The sequence below is a fragment of the Lissotriton vulgaris genome, chromosome 10 (assembly GCF_964263255.1).
Source record: "Lissotriton vulgaris chromosome 10, aLisVul1.2, whole genome shotgun sequence".
Taxonomy (NCBI): Eukaryota; Metazoa; Chordata; class Amphibia; order Caudata; family Salamandridae; genus Lissotriton; species Lissotriton vulgaris.
Genome location: NC_141698.1, coordinates 914850528 through 914872310, shown reverse-complemented (window position 1 = coordinate 914872310; position 21783 = coordinate 914850528). Strand labels below are relative to the sequence as shown.

At 43.6% G+C, this 21783-nt stretch overlaps 1 protein-coding gene across 1 annotated transcript in view; it reads right to left on the bottom strand.

Annotated features, from left to right (window-relative positions):
* Positions 1-21783, bottom strand: part of POLR1F (RNA polymerase I subunit F) — a 60457-nt gene that overhangs the window by 2109 nt on the left and 36565 nt on the right. Inside the window, exon 3 of the mRNA XM_086941886.1 lies at positions 7243-7451. Within this exon, the coding sequence (XP_086798012.1) occupies positions 7243-7451 (209 nt within the window). The remainder of the gene's footprint in view (positions 1-7242; positions 7452-21783) is intronic.

Here is a 21783-nt window from a genome sequence, read left to right as displayed (position 1 = left end):
AGGCAGGTGTCCCTCCCCGATTCCTGTTCTAATTTACCTGTCATTTAGATTAGGATTAATTTATGTAACTGTTATAATAAAGCTTGCCCTGATATTAATATGGCACTCAATATGGCGGAGGGTCACAGAAAATCTGACTCAATCTACTATGAAAAAACTGCTTAAAGCTAGATAACGTACACAAAATCCAATGGCTGCGATATTTAAGGTCAACCCTGATCTCATTGGGCTTAGAAGAATTATTTAGTAACCCAAGTGCATGCATTAAAATAACAAATAAGGAAATAAAGGCAAACTTTTTATCAATGGATTACCTTTTAGATTGTGTACTCAAATCTGGGTACACAACCCGATTATACTTGTGTGTGTAAAACTGCACTATTTGTCTCAAGAAATTGGATGGAAACCGTAAATTCTAAAGCAAGGAACATTTATGAAAGGAGTGTTTTTTTTTTTACAATTTCCCTCTGGCCCCTGGGTTAAGGTTTGAAGTCAAAGGTTTGAGACGAAAGTCTTAGAGGAGGCACAACAGCCACAAGGAAAAAAAAAAAAATCAGAAAGAATACACAGGTAAAAGCTGCAGTGAAAATCAATTAAAAACTAGAAAAACAGTATGGTATTTAGGAGGGGACGGTATCTTTAAAGAGAACAATGAAATGTAGTGGTTTGCCAGCTATTACTGCATCAGTACCTCCTGGCACCGTAATTAGGCCACTTCTAAACATCTTCTAGCTCTATTCTGATGTCTGAGGAAGATTCATAAACATATCCGTGGAATAAGAATGCATCAGAAAAAAACATTTATAAGATTTCGGCTATTTCAACGCTTGTCTTGTCACTGTTTTTGCGAACCTTTTATAAAACATTTAAGCTCAGGGCCTCTGATCAATCTCAAACAAAAAACAGCTAAAATATTTTTGTCTAAAAACAAAAAAAACACATATTGCAATAGTAGTCCTTGGGACTGACGAGAACTACTTGATGTGGAACTTGTGAAAGGGCAAACTGGTGTCACTCACAGTGAGTTTAGCCAGTGGCTGAATTCAGAAGATCCACTACCACATTCTGTACTGGACAGAAGAATAGACTTAACTCCTATCATTAAGTATATTATATAAATAATTTGAGTAAAATCAAGAGGGCTTGGCTAAAGCCAAACCTAAAATGATTACTCTCACTGGGCAAAAACAAGGAACTCAAATGAGGCTCAGATTAATTCTAAATGGAGATTAGCTCCAGCATTCCAATATATATATATATATATATATGATGGGTAAGAGCAGACGTGGGCACCATTGCTTTTTGTGATATACGACTCAAGCTGTACCTCACTCATGAGGGCCAGTAAGTCAGAAACTTTACTGCAGTTATTTTTGTTTCTGTTAAGATGTGGCCTGGACTCTTCCTTTTAGAGTCGGAGAAGGCTAATTCGGATGCTTCCAGCCAAATAAAATGATGTGGCTTTACTCTTTAAAGTTTAAGGACAGGTTAAATCAGTGCACTGCAGACAAACTATAATGCAATCGTTGAATTAATTTCAAGTTGACTATGTCGAACCTTTGTATTTTCAAACAGCTACAACTATTTCAACTTGAAGACCATCAGAGAGAGGAACTAAGTAATGTATTCGAACATATGCTAAAACGATGGTGTTGGGTACAGCTCCTTCGTCCATTATGCAGCTTTCGTAAGAAAGCTTTGATGACTAGCTACAACCAAGCAAAGTCAAGCGTGGGGATCTTGTGAACCTCCTCATAACAAATGAGCAATGAGCGAGTTCAATGGTTTAACCCCGTCCATGCTCATGACGAGGCTCGTCATGCAGCACAGTGCTCGTGTGCTCATGACGAGCTGAGCTAGTCATGACCACACCCGTTTTAATTGTGCTGTATTCAAACAGATGCGCTGTTGCTGCCGACGTCGTAAACTTTGTTTCTTCGTTTCTTTTTTCACAAGTCGTGACCCTCCACCAGCTGCCACTGAAGCCAACTTTGATACCTGCATTTTTTCTGCGGTGTATCTGATATTTAGGCACAAGCATTGCTGTTGCCTTAAACTCCTGACCTGATAACTGGCAGAGTTTCCCTGTTTCAATTCACTTCAACAAGCATCACTGACCCTCTTTGGAAGTGTATGTTGCTTTACTTCAATCTAATTTTCTCTAGGGTCATCAATTATAATGCATAAAGCCTATGTCCTGATGATGGTCTTATGAAACTACCCCCTAAAGACCGAAACGTCGACTACCAAGTCTAACTCTGCTCACTATTTATCAGTCATCATTGATTTTCTTTTATTTATTTGAAATCATTGTGTTACTATTTATCAGCAGTATAGACTCATTTTGTGATGTAAGATTGGAGCATATAAGAAACTCCTTTTATGTCTCAAATGCATTTCTCTGTACCCTATTTTTATCATTGACTGAATTCATCTATTACAAACAAAATAATATTTTGACTCAACAACCTGGTTATTGTATTTTTTCATTTAATTGTGTTAGTGTGGTAACATTATTGATCTGCATTCGAGAAATCACATCCAGCCACTAACTAGCAGTAGTGTGGGTGCCAAATCAACCTGACTCCCTTATATGCTGACACTGAGAATTTCAAATAAAACCCCTTGCTGGCCCATTTTTCCAAATATATTAATTGTGGTCCAGCACAGGAGGGGAATCATGCACGCAGCGATGTGGCTAAACACAAAATGTAAACAAAGTACTACAAACCTGTTTTCACATTGATTATCAGCATGGCTGTTCTCACATTGATTATCAGCATGGCAGGCTAATATGATGAACATGGTGGGCTTCTCAAAAGTAGAGAAAAATAAGCTAACTCGTTCCTTTAACAAGTAGTTGCTGGAAAAATATTAAGATGGAAGTGGGAACCATGCTGGAGATAGACATAAATGTATTATTGTGCTTGATTATCCGGAGGTTTGACTTGCAACAAAGGCATAAATGAATAAACAGGCTCCTCTTGAACACTATTAATGAGGTGTGTAAGTAGGTATTAAGGCATGGGATTAGCAAGTAAGCACCATTAGTTAAACCACAGAGAGCGAAGCTTAAACCAACAATCGACTGGGGAGGGAAAGTAGTCCAAGGAGGGCACTGGGTCATCCAATTTCAAGATACCAAGCTATTTAATTCTAAACTAAATTTCTAGTATCCCTTGCTATCATACAATGAAAAACAAAAAATGAACATGCCATAATGCTACGGGCCTATCAAATAGTATGAACAATGGAACTAAAAATTGAAATTATTAAAAAAGTACCAAGCAAGTCTGCTTTGCAAAAAAGGCTGAATTATTAGCTTTACCAATGCTTGTTTGCGTTATTAGCGAATGCTAAAATGGCAGCCACTGTTTTCATGATGCAAGCATAATATTATTTGCATGCATTTAGACCTGTGGGTGGTCATCTTTGAATGGGATTTTCTATTAAATAAAGACCATTCCACAAAGGCTGCAGGTGAGCACGCATTTGTGCATGTGTCATGATGCATGTATGTGAATATAGCATTTTCAAAGTTGCAAGTTGAAGCGTATACATGCAAGTGTTGTAACACCAGCGTACTACACACAAAAGGTGATGAAGATACTTGCAAAAAGTCTACCCACTGGCAAACGTTCAGGGAAGCATTCCATCCCATCATTTTTCACCCACTGTGCCACTCTAGACAAATGCCTCCTTATGCAAATTAGTACTGGCCCTGATCCTCAAGGGAACAGTTCATAACCAATTTCCAGACGATGAGGGCACCCTCAAGAAGGCACCATAAACAACTCTAAAATGGTTTTGGCCACTTTGGTTAGGTACAGCTTGGATCCTATGGCACTGTGAGCAAGGGACCCAGTCCGGCAATATCCTTGGGCACATAGCTACCACACTAGAACAGTAAACTGATTGTAAATAGAAGGTGCACGTAAATAAATGGAAAAACGAAAAAATGAAATGTTAAAAGAGGGGAGCAGAAAATGTACTAAATTCAGAGCATGGCGAGGAGCTGAATAATTAAAAGATTAAAAGAAGCAACAGGAGGTAGGAGGGTGAAAGTTTAACAAGCACTGGCGTTGCCAATAGGTCTCGCAGTAGGAAAGTTGGAGCTATTACAATTGCAAATAACAATGCCTTTTATTTTTGTTTTCATTTTAAAAACATAAAGGGCTTTGTCATTTACAAAACCAATAGCTCCAACTTTCCTATTGCTAGACCTATTGGCAACGCCAGTGCTTGTTAATTATTGCAGCCTTGAAAAAGTTGAGTTTAGATGAAACAGGTACCGGCTGCAGATGTTGTACAAATTCAGAATCAAGATCTGTGTGAAAATTTTGGACAATTTGGAAATAAACTAATGGAGCTAATGAGCCAATTTTGTAACAACTCTTCATGTAACCACAGTACGCTTCGGTATCATTTGTTTTGTGTTGTTGGATTGTGAACTTTCTACTTCATGATCAGCTTACACCCTATTGGTAGCAGGCTGCAGGATACCATGTGTGCACAGTTACTTTGTTACTGACTGTTTGTTGGAATTTGTTACTTACCCCAACGTTGGTTTGTTTGGGATGTGCGATTGTTTAACCATGGGTGCCTACGTTTTTGCATCTGGTTTCTGATATAGGAGGTTTTGAACATCTAGGGAACTTCAGTTGCTATTATTGATTTGATTCAGTTGGGATTTTTTAAACAAGTGCCATTTCCCCTGTTCTATTACACATTATGATAAATAACTCGGGGCAGTTCTTCATGAACAAAGATGTACTTTACTTCCAGGAGGCAGCGCAGACACCCAACCGGCAGGGCCAGGCAACCGGACAACTGCCAATTGTCGTTAGATGGAACATAGAGCACGAGAGCATGGAACGCAAGCGATGTCCATACCACGAGCCCGGAGGCGAGCTACCACTAAGAGACATAAAACATAACACACATATATAGTCAGATATCCAGAAATGCCTAGGGCACATGATGATCTGTGGGAAACTTTTTATAACTGATCAAAGCAATTCCAAACGGGATAGCTTGCATGCATAGTGTAAAAACGTAATCAAAATCATTCTAGACAAACCATTTTTCACTCCAATTACAAGGCCATTTAACAAAAATAATTATAATACATTTTGGTCGTATTTGAAACTCAGTTTTCAAACATAGATTTCGCATCAAATTGTGATTGTTAGATATGAATATTGGCTAGGCGTGGCAACAAATTTTGGATTAGAGCTTCAGAGTAGCAGTATGACTATAAAAAAGCACGGAGCACTTTGGAATCACTCAGGGAAAGTAGTGCAACCCTTGTAATGTTCTGGTTCACCAAAGCGACAGGTGTCTCCTTGTAACCCGGAATGTGTAGCTCTCTAAAAGCTCACGCTGTGCCACTGCACTCTCCTGAACAAATGAGCAGTCAAAGGGGAGAACAGATTGTCCTTCCTCTCGTCAATGCGGAAGGTCAGCAAAGAGTACGGCAGGTCAGAGGAACAAAAAGGTACAACCAAATGCGCTTTGTGGACAAATGAACACACTTGTTTGCGGTCGGCTGCGCCGGGCGAATGCTAAACAATTGTGGTAGGGAGACAAAAAAAAAAAATATGGTGTCCTTGTGACACCCCCTTCAATAAGTTATTTAAGCCTTGTGAGCGCCGCTGTCTGGCGCCCTCCCTCTCTAGCACTTCGCTACACATTAATGAAAACAAAGAGGGACTCCTGCATTGTAACCATGCGCCGGGGTTAAGCACGTGACCCCGAAGTATGGCGCGCTTCTGCTGCGCGGAAAGCGTCCTCCTAATATAAACAAGAATTACTGCTGTTGGAGAAAGGGGAGACAATTAAAAACAACCTAGGACGCTTGTTGTACAGCTGTTACCGTTGCGGCTCCAAATGACCTCGGAAGACGGTGCTTGCTTGTTTTTTTTGGCCGAGGCATTTCGCTAAGCCGAGCTGACATTTTACTTATTGCGTTCGATACTCCGTTTCAAGCGGGGAGCAGGCTTTCTCATTTTTAGAGTGTGGGGTTAGTGGAAAGTGGGAGCGGTGGTTTTGGGGCAGGGGTTGGAGAAGTGGTGGGGTGTGTGAGGAGAGCAAAAGTGGGGTAGCTAGGAATGGTAGGAGAGGGGGTCGGGTGGCGAGATGTATCGAGCGCCAAGAAGCAGTGGTTAGGAGAGGTGGTGGAAGAAGAGCAAAGCAGAAGCCATGTGACGGAGCTGGGTTGTGTTGTTGGGACAGGCAAGCCATGTGACGGAGCTGGGTTGTGTTGTTGGGACAGGCTTGGCAGTGCGGCAAGGCTGTGATTGCGTGGAGAGAGAGGGGAGGTGCTGGTGTGGGAGGGGGGAGGTGCTGGTGTGGGAGGGGGGAGGTGCTGGTGGGGGAGGAGTGCTGCTAGGGAAAGGCTGTGATTGCGTGGAGAGAGAGGGGAGGTGCTGGTGTGGGAGGGGGGAGTTGCTGGTGTGGGAGGAGTGCTGCTAGGGGAGGAGAAGCCTGATGCCGGATGGGGGCGGGAGAGCCTGGGAATGCGAGAGGCTGGGCTTGCGAGAGGCTGGGCTTGCATGCGATGCGCGTGCATGTACATGTGAACTGCATGAAAACCGCGGGGCTGAAAGCCATTTGGTTTGACGATGTTTTCGCCACTTGAATTCACGCTCCGCTCGATGCGCTTGCGCACATCGATAGGTCGCGAGACCTAAAAAGTGATGGGGCAGGGAGATCAGGAGAAACAAGTGAACAGGTTAGAGACCAATGAAAAATTAGCAAAGTCATAGCCTTGACATGCACTTTCATCAAGTGCTGAAACGGAAAGAAAAAACAACCCCCCCTTCCCCCCTCAAATCACCAATGGACACATACAACAGATCCAATCACAACACTGAGAACAAAATGTTTTTGGGTGGGACAAACACTTCAATATGGAGAAAGCCGTTGAATCAAGAGAAGACATGAGACCGAAAAACACTATAAATCTTGAGCAAGAGCTCACCAAAACCTATTCGGAGTATACATAATGTACTGGAAACAGGTCTGAGACCGATAGCTAGTCTGTAGAGAGACCTAAAAATAATAGTATTTTGCACCCTCCTCCTATCCCTCCTTTAGCTGACAGTGTGATAATGCTTTCTTCCACTTATATTGAGGGGCGGGAGATACACACACACGCAGCACTGTAAGAGTCCACATAATGAAATATTAACATGAGAAACGTTCTTGTAAAAGCTAGAAGAGACACACTAATCACTCTACCTTTCAAAATCCAGCCTTCCGCGAATACAGAACACCCCAACGGCATCAGAATCCAGGCGGGTCACGTCAAACTCCAACTCATCACCAATTTTTACTCCTAGGTTCTGCCAGTCCTCTGCAGGCATTTTATATGGCTTTGGTAGAGAAGCATTAAAACACCCATGCACTAAGCAGCCTATGTGGCTGGGGGCAACTTTGTTGACCATGCCCTGAAAAAGAAAAAAGTATTATCAATACGATACATGGAATTTGTTTCCCATAGAACCCAACTTAATTATAGGTCTTTTATATGGACAAAAAAAAAAAAAAAAAAAAAGACCGCCAACTCGGTGCCAAGATTCCGTTTTAGCTTGTATGGGACCACAACAGACAGTTGATCATGAACACCAGTTACACCAAATATTTCTATATTCCTGCACTAAAAGGAGTCTAGAATGCCCATTGCTCCGCAGCCGTCTGTTCATGGTCCAAATTAACAGCTCAATAAAAGATTCAGATTGCTCATTATCAGTTTCAGTAATTATGTTCTTCAAAATGCTTCATCTGATGTAAAGACAGGGCACTCCCTGTTTAAAAACAGCAGCTAACTGCAGCCGTCTTTTATGGTTTGGGGGGAGGGGGGTGACAGCAGCTTTTATTAACAGGTCAGTAAGACATTTCCTATAAGAGGCTCTCATACTATTCAGTCGTGACCAATGGCCCTTCTCAACATCAAAGAACTCTGTTCACCATTTTAGAAGATTACCATCCACTATAGATTCACTGTATACAGTTTGGTGCAACCTTTGAGCACTAACCCCCAGATTCATCATGGTCATGTTTTGAGAGTCCTTAATAGCGATTTTTAAGGAATCGCTATTAAAGACTCGCAAAACGGGATTCATGTAGAAATCGCAATTTTTTTGCGATTTCTACAGCTTCCTTATTTGCGATTCGCTAATTGCTAATCGCAAATAAGGAATGACTCCCCATTCATTCCTATAGGCCTAAAGGCCCATAGGAATGAATGAGGAGTCATTCCTTATTTGCGATTAGCAAATAGCGATTCGCAAACAAGGAAGCGATATCAAGGGTGCCAAAAGGACGTCCTGTAGCACCCCTGAAATGGTAATGTACACTGGTGTTGCGCACACACATGTCCAAGCGACATGTGTGTGTGTGTAACATAAGACTTAGAAAAATGCACTAAAGTGCATTTTTCTAAGTTTTTGCTATTTACCACGTAGTTAAACTTCGCGGTAAATAGCTGCCCCAGATTGCGAATTCGCAATTTTAAAATGGTTCATGAATTGCATTTAAGGAATCTCATATTGAGATTCCTTAAATGCAATTATTCGCAATTTAGCGATTTTTAGAATTGCGAGTTTTGCATTTGGGATGAGGAATCCCAAATGCAAAAATAGCGCTCGCAAAGGGCCAGATTCTCAGAATCTGGCCATTTGCGAGATAATTTCGGCTTGATGAATCTGCCTGTAACTTCACTGTATATAGTTTGCTGCAAAGGTGCAGCTCTGAATCATGAGAGTGGTTTAATTGAGGCAGTTTTAGGTCACGCAAGTGTTTGTAGAGGTTTAACTAGAAAACTAGTGTTCAGGCACACCACCACCACAATGATAAAATAAAACAGATCTATTGCACTAAGGAAATGCAATATGACAACTATTTATTGGCTACACAGGGTGTGTGTAGTCATGTGTTATCATTGTGTCACGGCTATGCTTTGGTGTGCTGTTCTCTAGTGGTGATGTGACCTATTGTAGCACAGGTTTTTATTGGTGGTGTTATTCTGCTCTTCTGATGTGCTGTTTTGAGACCTTATTTTTTTACTTATGGAGATTGTTTTAAAGACATCAGAAAAAGCAACACCCCTCCTATTACCGCTAAGCCTTCACATGATTCCAAACAAACGTTTACAGTGTCACAAATCGTTCCCCTGGCCTTAGGTCTCTTCCACATTTGCAACATGAACAAGCCAAAGTAAGGGAAGACTGTTAGAAATGTGGTCATAGAATTAATTAACGACCTCATAAAATGAAATGGACGAAGTGTTGATACTTTTCAAACATTCACCCCCAGTCACAGATCTGGGTTTAATCAATCGTTATTTCCCTCGCCACATCACCCCAGTTTGGACCCAGCCATAGGCAAATCAGTCTAGAGACTGCTCCCGATGGAACTGTCCAGCCGGAACTGCCAGGCCTAGTACTTCCTGGACCGGAAATGAGCATCATGGGACCAGTTTCGAGGCATTACTTCTCATCAGCCAGGACAGCTTGAATCCAGTGGTGCTGCGAGCAAGGGACCGAAGTCTGGGCGTACCCTTAGATACATAGGGTGCACATGAACTAAAAGAGGTACTTAGAAGAAGGGCATCCATAAGTAGATGCAGCTGAAGAGGAAAACTTCAATGTCTGACAGGTGTAATCAACAAATGAAAGAGATGGGCTTTTTTTTTTTATACTTCTCTGTATAATATTTTTTGAAACTGCTAGCATTCTCTGGCCCGACCTAAAAAGTATATATAATAATAATAATAATAATATTATAATGATACGGATGAGGTATTCAATCTATCTAGCGCTGTTGAATTAATGTTGCTTTTCTTCAATTTTGACTAAGTCAAAAGGCATAAAAAAAATGAAAAATAACTGATTGGATGAGCAATGCAAATTCAATAGAATTATAAAAAAAGATACAGACATAAGAGTCTCTGAAAACTAAACCTTAGCAAACTGATCCCAAGGAGGTATCGTTTTTAATTAGCATTTAATGGCAAAGCAATATAAAGACAAAGTGCATATAAGACATATCCTACATTCTTCACTCATCAGATAAGGAATGGATTGAAGATAATAACGCACCCAATATTGTAGGGGTATAGCTGTTGGTCCTTCAACCATCCAAGGCTGTTTCCATTGTCGAGCTTACACCAGCTGACTCACCCATATGTTAATACTAGCTGCAATTTGCTAGGCGACAAATGCCGTTTCATCAACAGGAAAAGCACGTGTTTATCAGCAGCATATACAAACTACATAATACAGGATGAGAGAAAATGACAACTTTGTTTTTGTAACAACAAACATCACAGAGGATGTTTCGCTTGCGCACCTTCAAACTGATGGGCAGCTTCCGCAATTGATCAAAAATAATGGGGTAGATAATGGTGCTAGATCGCGCTGACAAAATTAAGAGTATTAGTAAATCAGCAGCTCCCATTGGTCTTTCACCGCAGAACATCCAAGGAAACGACAAGCATGAAATCTTGCCATAAATGAGGCTTGAACGTCAGTAACTGGGTTTCCCTTTCAACATATTGTGTATGTGAAGTAAGGAGTTCCTGCTACAAGAGATTTACAGTGTAAAGCAGACTGGACAATGGATGATACCTGTGTACGATGAATCAGGGGTGTTTAGATCAACTGTAACACAGCCTTCTTACACAAAAGGTATTTTGTCCAACAAGTGAGGATCAACAATACACAACATACTGAAAAGTAAGCTACATTTTTTAATTGAAAGACAAAGTGTCACACATTTATTGCACTATCAGGGTACCAAATCAGCAAAAATAGAACTTCTAATCTAAAATTCTAAATATGGTAAATATGCTGAGAGTTCACCACCTTTACCCAACACATCACTATAAAAGAGGAGGATCCAAATGCAAAAATCTAGCTCTATCACTAGAAAGCATTGAGACCCACAGAAAAAGGGTTGGAAGAGATAAAGGTAATTGGACAAGTATGGAGAGCTGCAAAGAAAATTGTCCTCAAAGATACACTACAGTCAGATGCTCATCAAGAGCATGTTTAGCAAGCATAAGCAAGAGCCTGCATGAAGTTGAACGACTAAGAGTAGGAAACCTAGAGAGGCATTCTATGCAACCAGTATGATGGAGGAGAAGTAGAAAGGAAGGGGGCTTTGAAGCTGCACTGTTGGTGCAGAAATCTTCTTGCTGAAGCTGTTGAAGACTTCCAACGGTAAATAAAGAAAAAAAAATACCTTTGCAGAATCCAAAGAAAACACAAATCAGAAATGTTTGCCATAATATGCATATAAACTTTGGTATTGTCAGTTACATTTGTACTGTGTATTAACTTTACAAATACGGATACAACTTTTCACACCAATAACATTCGTGTGAATTTGGTAAGCAGTATTTAGAAAGCCAAATTTTGGGACACAGCATCAAAATATATATAGTTTGCCTTGGTATCCAACTTATTTCCTCATCATTTTTTATGCAAGTTGGGAGGGAAGGCAAAAATGTGGTTTTGGCAATGGCACGGTCTTAGACAAGTTCCGAAAATGTTTGGTCTTTTTAAAGGCAGGAGTAAGAAGAAAAGGTTTTCACATACCTATATTTTGTAGGGCTTAAAGAGAATGGTGAAAACTTTATTTAACAATGTATTTTCGTTTGTTGTCAATGATCTTTGGGTGTTACATGAATATTAGCCAAGGATTTTTTAAGTCGTTTTACAATACTAATATACCTTTCGTTTGGTTACTTTCTGAAACTGCAAATTTTTCTCTGATTTCCGCGAGTAGGGTAACTAGAAATCCCTCTGTGGAGGGCTGTGCCTCTGGGTTGTGGACTATATTAGATGCCTTTAGCTCCTCCCTTTGCTCACTTCTCGGTCGACTAAATTGGTTGCCTAGGGTCTCAGAGCTAGGAATTTGACTAACGCTTACAGTATTGTCGCTTTCAGCCAAGATTACCAGGGGAGCATATCTATTTTAAGAAGCACTGGATCCATGTCTATTCATGTTCTCCTGGTATTAGTAAATTTAGGTAATTCTAAAGAAATCCGTTGTACCAAATCACTGCCGTTACTTGAGATTACCCCAGGAGTATATTCAGAACTTCGCTGGTTATCCTGCAGGAGTTGGATTGCGTAAATAGAGAGTATTGGGCTTGAACCTTTAAATAAGATTGCAGTGATGGGGTGAAACGAATATTGGCTGATTTTGTTTTAGTTTGCTATTTTCTCCCTTGGTTGAGGGGGGTCTTCTCTGTCCAGGTCCTTTTATTGTGTGGGGCTCTTGAGGTTTCTTGGGGGTTAATTTGCACCATGGGTAGGGAAGATTCTTATTTAAGAGCCTCAGGGTGGGACCGATTTTTGCCCCAGATATCCCCGCTTCTAAGGGTACATCTGTTTAACCTATTTGACCCATGTAAGTTTCACCAGAACCCCCACAGGTTTGCTGTTCCTTACTTATAGTGCCCCGATCCACGTTTGGTTTAGGCCCCATTCGCCTCCTTACTGGGGTCATTAGTGAGTGCCATAAACAAAATCCAGCTTTCTCCGAATACACAGATTCGCAACTTTGATACCAGCCAGTTGTTTGGCCAGACTGTACCTCGACCCCTGTTTTTGAAAGAATGCTCTGTGGAACCCCAGGGGTCGACAGAGCTCGTGGACAGGGAGCCACAAAGTCAGCCACTAGACTCCCGCAGCCCGGGAAGCCGAACCTAGCAGCGGTGCGCCTGCCAAGCGCAGTCCTTGTTGCCGCTTCCGTCCAGCAGCTCCTCTGTGGAGTCTCCTCCTCCCTCCGGTCACCACCGCCACTCTCCGAATCTCCACAACAAACACAGAGAAACACTTCCGGAAAAATAAAGACAAGCATTTGCAATGCAATAGGTCTCGCATTAGGAAAGTTTGAGCTATTGGTATTGTAAATGACGATTTTTTTATTTGTGTTGGTTTTGAAAATAGCGAAATGAATAGCTTTGTCATTTACAATGCCAATAGTTATAACTTTCGCAAATGTGACACCTATAGCATTTGTAATGCAATATGTGTTGTATTTACGTGACTTAGATTTATTGATATTACAAATAACTATGGCTTTTATTTTTTTTTAATAATGAATACTTAAAAGTTATGGTAATTTATAACTGCAATAGCTTTAACTTGTGTGAAGATTATGTTCATTGTATTTTATTGTGACGAAAATCCAAGAACAAAAGTGAAATATTAACATCTTTTTGTGACATTTGTAATAAAAGCTTGAAACATTGAGAGAACATATTTGAACCAGTTGTTGTCGAATGGTTGCACACACTGATGAGGTGGTGGCGCTGAGTGATGCTGTGGTGGCGCTGAGTGATGCTGTGGTGGTCCTGAGTGATGCTGTGGTGGTCCTGAGTGATGCTGTGGTGGTCCTGAGTGATGCTGTGGTGGTCCTGAGTGATGCTGTGGTGGTCCTGAGTGATGCTGTGGTGGTCCTGAGTGATGCTGTGGTGGTCCTGAGTGATGCTGTGGTGGTCCTGAGTGATGCTGTGGTGGTCCTGAGTGATGCTGTGGTGGTCCTGAGTGATGCTGTGGTGGTCCTGAGTGATGCTGTGGTGGTCCTGAGTGATGCTGTGGTGGTCCTGAGTGATGCTGTGGTGGTCCTGAGTGATGCTGTGGTGGTCCTGAGTGATGCTGTGGTGGTCCTGAGTGATGCTGTGGTGGTGCGATAGAGTGAGTGCGATGGATAGTGAGAGATGGAGAGAGGGTGATAGATAGATGGATAGAGTGAGGGGTATCGAAAGATAGACCGTGTGGGCGATCGATAGTGATGGCGATAGTGAGTGCGATAGACAGACCGAGTGAGGGCGATAGAATGAGACGAAGGGATAACGAAGAAAATGCAATGACACGGTGAACGAAGGAGAGAAGGGACCATGTAAACGGGTCTAAAGGGACGTTAGTAAGAGAGAACAGAAGTGAGTGGAAGGCAGAATGTTTAGTGAAGGAGAGAAAATTGAGAAATATGAGGTGTTAGTGGGAGAAGAAGGGAGGGGACAGCAAGGCAGAAAGAAGGAAAGAGGAATAAAAATGGAGCACGAGGAGGCTGGAGAGAAATTGTAAAAGGGAATGAAAAGACATAAAAATAAGCTGCAAGTTTCCAAACATTAGAAAGAACACAAAGCAACCAGTCACATTTTGTTTAACAGTGGTAGTTGCGCTGGACAATTTTTTAACTGCGTGTACTTGAAGGTTTGCGCTTATAAATTGGCTTGACCTAAAAAGAGGAGGAGGATGTAAAAACGCGAAGAGCGAGAAAGTGGAGGTAAATGAGGAATAGGAGGAGAAGGGGAAGCAAAGACATGATGAAGATATGTAGAAAGATGGGGCAATACAAGCGATAGTTGAGAAAGCAGGGCAGTGAGATGAAGGGGAGAAGGGATATTAGTGCGGAGATTGTTAACTTGTGACATTGAAGCAATAGCAGTTAATAAAAAGAGCGCATTACAGGCCACAAACAGCTTTAAATTACTCTGCGTATTGCTAGGCGCGAGCAGGCAGGAGAGGTGTGTAGGGAACGAGAAGGGGTGGCGGGGGTGTGAGGGAGAAGGCAGATGAAGGAGCGGGGGAGAGAGGAAGGGAAATGTATTGGTACGAGGGAGGGGGAAGAAGTTCGAGAAGAGAGGAAGTGGGGAGGGTCAGAAAATGAAGGTGCACAAAAGGCAGCGACTGTGTAACCTCACCCCCCTCGCCGTCCTCCCCACCAGCAGTGAATCAAAGGCATTAGGGTAACAAGTCGAAAGGTTGCCTAGGCAAGGGTCGCATGGGGGGGGGGGGGGGCGCAAGAGGGTTAAGCTCAAGGGGAGGCCGTTAAAGGGGGCTTTTCCAAGACCGCGGGAGGCTCACTGGAGGCAAAAGGAGATGGGTGGGGGGGGGGGGTAGCGGTCAGGAGCACGAGGTGTGTGCAAAAAAAAAACAAAAAAAAAGGGAAGGGCTGAGTTTAGGGCGAAGGGACGCGCAATTTTATTTATGTAATTGGCGCATTTTATATAGCGCAGACTTTACTCAAAGGTGTGAGTGCTTCACAAATGAGGTTAATAGTGTGGCTTGTGGCGTTTTTGGATGAGGACGTCTCTGCAAAAGGGCGCCAAGGAAGACAACATTAGAAAAAGTCAGGAGAAAGCATGGTGTCGAACCCCCCCCCCCTCTTTTCTCGTGCTTTGAGCAAAGATCTTCACTCCCGCTCATCCTACCCTTCCATACTATCCGTCAAATGAGAACGGCAATGAGCCACCTAGCCTGAGCCTGCCTTAGGTAATGCTTCTGCACATGGCTGAGCGTTATAGGGAATAGTATGAAGTGATTAATTGCGTGGAATGGCCGGTGATGTGTTACACGGCACACCACTAGATGCGCGCAATATGCCGAAGTGCGGGCAGGAGATGGGTGGAGAGGTGCGCATCCTGTGGCGGGGGGCAAGGAGAGGGGGGGGGGCTGACGAATGGCTAGACGCTCGTGGAGAGTTGCAGATACGGGAGGGGGAGCGCAAGGGCAGAGGGTGTGGCGTAACTAGAGGGGGGGGGAAGCCTATGCTGGTGCGGGAGGAGGACAGCGCAGGAGATAGGGGGGGGGGCGTTCGGAACGGCTGCCATTGGAGCGGGCGAATTGGTAGTAGTGGAAAGGGCGGGGGAGCCCTGAAGTAAGGTGCCAGACTCCGAACGGCAGGGCATGCGGGCAGGCTTCACGCGGGGATGAGGCGGTTGGTGCGAACGGGGTGCGGGGTATGTATAGGGATGGGGGTGAGCAGTGTTGGAGCACGCCCAGTTCTTGTTTCGCTGATATCACTAGGCCAGTTTTGTCCCGCACTTGGAGTCGACTATACGATAACTAAATGCAACTTAGTAAGTATGGCCCAAAGTTTATTGGTTTACGTAAATTGTTTTTCCGATGGGTGGTGGAGGTCGGCGCGTCCTCCGACGGATGCTGGTCTCCATAATATCGCCGGTCAGATTATTTCAAAGTTACCTTGGCGGGGCTTGCTGGGCTTGCTTGTGTGCTTCCCAGAGAGACAGGAGATTGAGAACGCGCGCGCGCGACCGGCTCCGATCGCTTTCCTGAGCGTGCGCGTGACAGTCTCCTGTCTCCTGGGAAGCAGACCCGGCAACTATAGTATCGCGCCTGCGCGATGGCATATGGCTTCGCCATATGCATCGCAGGCGCGAGACCTAAAAAATTCAGGGTGAAAAAGTATGCAAACAAACCGCTAAAGACTATCCGGACGCCGCTTTTTAATTCCGCTTAGTTTTCACATCCATTTATCATACATTTGCAAGTATTCTGCTGTGGTAGAGCGAAAGCCCACGACCGCTTCTACCTAGTGGCCCGCTATTTCCCCCCGAAAAACATCCAGGTCTTAAGGCCACTTCTCAAAGTCTTGAGGCCACTCCTATTCAAGCAGTCTGTGAAACGTTAGAAACAAAAATGAATGATATAACGGAAAGAGTAGGGGTTATAGAAACAGTCCTGGGAGATCTCACGAATGAATTAGAAAAAAACGCATCAGAAATTTTGAGATTAAAGGATAGCGACAAAGTTCTGAGAAAGAAACTAGAAAGTTTAGAAAACAACGCAAGTAGAAATAACATCAGGTTCCTGAATATACCAGAAGAGGCGGAGGGAGGCGATATATAAGGTCCTTCATTATTTATCTTCTTAGAGAGCTGCATTCTGAAAGACAGACAGATCCTAGAGGATGACATACAAAGAGTTAATCGCGACCCATATTCCAAAAGACCTGGGGAAAAAAAAAATCTGAGAAGGATACTAGTTAATTTTAAAACTTCTGCATTAATGGAAAAGATCCTTACTGGGGGTCTAAAAGTAGGAGTGTATAACAAAGGGGACTGATCATTCCGTGTCAGATCAGACATTTCGCGCATCACACAGACAAACAGTGGGAGTTAGGGAAATCCATACAAGAACGAAGTGGTTTGGGTCCTACAGAAAATCTACAATTTCCCACTTCTCTAAAGGTGATGTGGAACAACAAAATTTTCAATTTCAAGGATACTGCAGAGGTTAATGCTCTGATTGCCCAGATTAAAAGCACATCCAAATGAGAAATGCTAAAGCTCTGCCAGGTTAGAGACAGAGCCCACATTTAGGGATACTCTAGGTATACCTCTAGCATCAAGGGACGGTTCCCCGGGGTGGGGTCACAAATGAAATGCAAAATTTTAAGATTTTTTGTTATTACACGGGGTGGGGAAGCACGTGGGAAGAAAGAAAAAAATGGTCCTTGTTTATAAACAGTTAAATATTTCAAATCGGTCCGGATAAGACTGATTTTCTCTTTAAATGTAAGCAGCATACTTAAAATGTACTCTTTTAATACTTTTGCCTCCTAGGATAGATGCAGGTAGGATAGAAAAAGCAAAAAGTATGAAAATTATGTCATGGAATGTAAACGGTCTTGGGGTTTCCTCTAGAAGAAAGAAAATCCTAGAATACTTAAGACTCTCCGATAGCAATGTGTTCTTCATTCACAAATTGCATTTGCTTAAAGAGGAATGGACATAGATTTTAAAAAAATCAAAAATGGCTAGAACACTATTTGTACAATCCAATCGTCTACAATAAAAGGGGTTGCTATTTTGTTTAAAAAAAACTGACCAAGCTATGCTTGGGGATTGCACGGTCAACCCCCTAGGTAGGTGGGCAATCGCCAGGGCCAAAACCAATGGTTCTTGGATGACATTTGTAGGGTATTATGGACCAAACTTAGATGACCCGGCTTCAATATATACTGTACTCCTTCAGTTAATGAATCTAAAGGACCCTATTATGTTTGGGGGTGATTTTAATCTGGTGTTGGATCCCAGCCAAGACTCAACCTCAAGTAGAGCAGTGGTAAAAACGCAAAATATGAGAGTTGCCTTGAGGCAGTTGATGTCAGATATAGGGCTTTTAGATATTTGGAGAGTGAGGAGTTACAAGACAAGGACAACTGGAGGGAATTTCACCTTCCGTAATAAGAAGTGCGGTCACCGTTACAGAATTGATTTCTTTCTGGTCGATGTTGCTACATGTAAAAATACCATTAAGGTTAGCCATGTCCCGGAACATCTGTCTGACCACCCGGCGGTGGTCCTAGAAATTGCTACGGCCAAGGATCTGCCCTCTCGTAGGTGGACTATAAATCGTACACTACTTTTAGAAACTACAGTAATTGGGGGGAAAAAAATAGCAACCAAATAATTTTTGGAGTTTAACCTCAACTCAGTTTCACTTCATGTGGTATGAGACTCGTAGAAGGCATTTCTGAGAGGTATTTGACAACTCTTTCCATTGCCCAAACTAAGAGAGTGAGGGAGGAAATTTGAAAGTTAGAAGCAGATGCACATACCTATCAAGAGAAATTAGAAAAAGATTTGGGGAATCTAAATACTATATGAAATTTAACAGATGTGAAATACAAGCTTGCAGACTATCTAGAAGTAATAATTAAAAGAAAATGGAAGCCAGCAGGCTGCTTCATCACGAATATGGGGAGGTGTGCGGCAGACTCCTTGCGTGAAAAACCAAAGCTGATCAGTCTAGAAATTGGACAAAGGATCTCCGATGCTCAAACATCGGTAATATAATTGCGGATGATTCTGGGATCGAGGAGGCCTTTGTCCAATTTTTTCAAAATCTTTATGCAGAGGAGACCGTTTTAGACGAAGACTATATGGATGACTTTTTCTCGGAGTAATATCTCCCTCTTCTTCAAAGCAATGAAAAAGTCAACTAAACCGTCTCACAACTCTGGCGGAGGTCGTTCAAACTATCAGCACTTTAAAAAAGGGGAAACCTGCCGGCACGGACTCCATTTCAAATTAGATTTCTGTTATTCTAAAGGAAGAGCTTGCCCCTTTTATTTTCAATTGTTTAATTCGGTTTTTATAGAGGGTGAAACTCTCCCCTTGTCATGGGAAGAAGCTACCATAACTATTTTACTAAAACCAAATAAGAATCCGAGATCCTGTGAATCTTACAAGCTTATTTCGCTTTTAAATAGCGATCATAAATTATACACCAAGATTATAACTAAACGCCTGGATAAGGTAATAGGACCATTAATACATCCAGACCAGAAAGGTTTTATGAAAGGGAGGAAGCTCTGAATTAACGCATGACCTAATCGGGCAATAGACATGGCCCAAACTTATAAGATCCCACTAGCAGTAATGACCTGCGATGCTGCGAAAGCATTCAATCGAGTCAGCTGGCCTTTCTTATTTAAAATCATTCAGCACCTTAATTTAGGGGGAACACTTCTTAACAGCAAATAAAGCCATATACAAGAATCCATCTGCTAAAATCCTCATCAATGGTAATCTCACAAGATCAGTAAAAATAGGTAGGGGGACCAGACAGGGCTGTCCCCTCTCCTTTTCAATATGTATATTGAACCCCATGCATGTAAATTAAGAGCCTGTCAGAACATCATTTTTTTTTTTTTTGCAGAGTTTTATATAGCGCATACTTGACCCAAATCGGGCGGTTTTGTCTTACATTTTTGTATTCTCTGATGAGATGATTCACTATTCTGCTAGGGAGCTCTGTGCTTTGCAGACATATTCTGGCGTTTGCCGGTCAGTGTTTCCGGCCCGCTATAGGGGGAAACGTCGGTGTCCCGGATGTGGTTGGGTGCCTATCTATACCCCCGTCGTCTCACGAGGGAGAGGAGATGCCAATGTAAGACACCTGGGCCTACTGCTTAACACCAGATCGGTAGGTAAGCATGCCTTGGAAATCTTTGATCTCCTTGTCAGAGAAAAAACCCTATTTCTTCTCCTGACTGAAACATGGCTGGGGGAGACATCTAATCCGGACATTATGGCGGCAATCCCGCCTGACAATAACATCTTCCGGCAAGATAGAGCCAAAGGCGGAGGAGGAGGGGTGGCGGTAGTAGTAAATAAGTCTGTATCCTGCTCTATTATCTTTCTTAATACCATTGCAGGATCTGAATCTCTAGCATTCACTATTAGAATGACCCCGCAACAAGCCGTGAAGGGACTGGTGGTGTATAGACCCCCTGGGCCAGTGGGCTCTTTTTTTGACGACCTTCAGATGGCCATTGCTGGTCTGGTCTTGAGTACTCAGCACTGCCTGTTGGCAGGAGACTTCAACTTTCATATGGATGTTAACGACGATTTGGACGCCAACAAGCTGTTGGACATTACGGCTCCTTTGGGGCTTGTCCCTTTTCTCACAGGCCCCACACATGATAAAGGGCACACTCTAGATCAGGTTTTCTCCTCGTTTCCTCTGGTCGATATTGAGCTCCTTCCGGTGCTCTGGACTGACCATAGGCTGGCCAAATTTTCCATCTTGGCCAGCGAGATTCTTCCGTGCAGTGCGCCCAGACAGCATGGCCCTGCTCCGAGTGCCTTGCATAGAGTCACACCTGAATTGCTTGCCCAGGCCGCGGTGGACCATCCGTGCCCCCTTATAGGCGATTTAGAACAGGACGTCGAGTCCCTGCAGGGATGGTTGGTGGAGAGGCTGAATGACCTGGCCCCCCCAATGGCCCTGCGGGAGACGGTTAAGAGGGTTTCGGTTGCGGAGAGGACATGGCGCCTCAACTATGATTTGGGGGCTAGATTGGCCTATAAGTCTATGGTGAAATCATACCATCGGGATATTCTCCGGGAGAAAAGAGACTATCTGGCGAGGAGGATTGATGCCGCCTCTAACTCTTCTAAAGAGATTTTCACAGTGGTCAGGGAGTTTATGGCCCCCAGATCTAACCTCCCTCAAGGTCCTCCATCGGAGTTGTGGGTCTGTGACTTGGCCAAATTCTTCACGGATAAGATCAAATCTATACAGGACTCGTTCACAGTGGAGTCTGCAGGGGAGGGTGCAAGTGTGGGGGCAGGACTGGCACGGACGCTACCGTGGTTAACCCACTGGTCAATCCACTTGTGAATCTGTCTCAGTGTGGGGAAGGCCCCGTCCCCCTGGAAAAGGGCCATGGTGATCCCCCTCCTTAAGAAGGCCGGGTCGGACCCAGAAGTTTTGGCCAATTACAGGCCGATCTCCCTTCTCCCAGCGTTGGCTAAGATCACGGAGAAGCATGTCCATGGCGTCCTCTCCGGCTATCTAGAGTCCAATGGTCTGCTTCACTCTTCACAGTCCGGTTTCCGCCCTAATTTAAGCACGGAGACGGCACTGTTGGAGGTTTCGGAGATCATTAGGGAGACTCTGGATGCGGGAGGTAGGGCCATGTTGGTCATGCGTGACCTGTCGGCGGCCTTCGACACCATACCCCATGAGGTGCTCCTCGCCAGACTTTATGACATCGGTCTGAGGGGGACGGTGTTCAACTGGTTTGCATCTTTTCTCGAGGGTCGCCGACAAACGGTCTGGGCCTCTTCGAGCTCCGCCGAGATGCCGCCATTGGGAGCCGGGGTCCCTCAGGGCTCTGTGTTGAGTCCGACTCTCTTCAACATCTTTATGACACCTTTGGCGGCACTGGTGGAGTCTTTTGGGGCCCGGATCGTGTCCTACGCGGATGACACGCAATTGCTTTTTGCGTGTGGGAAGGATCAGGCTTTCGATGGAGAGAGCATCCGAGGCTGTCTGGAGCTGGTCTTTGGCTGGTTGCAGCGGAACGGCCTTAAGGCCAACTCCAGCAAATCGTAGGTGCTGTTCTTCGGCTGCTCCCTTGACCCTGACTGGCGGCCGTGGTGGCCCAAGGATATGTGTCTCCCTGCCCAGGCATCGCTTGTGGCTAAAAATCTGGGAGTAAAATTGG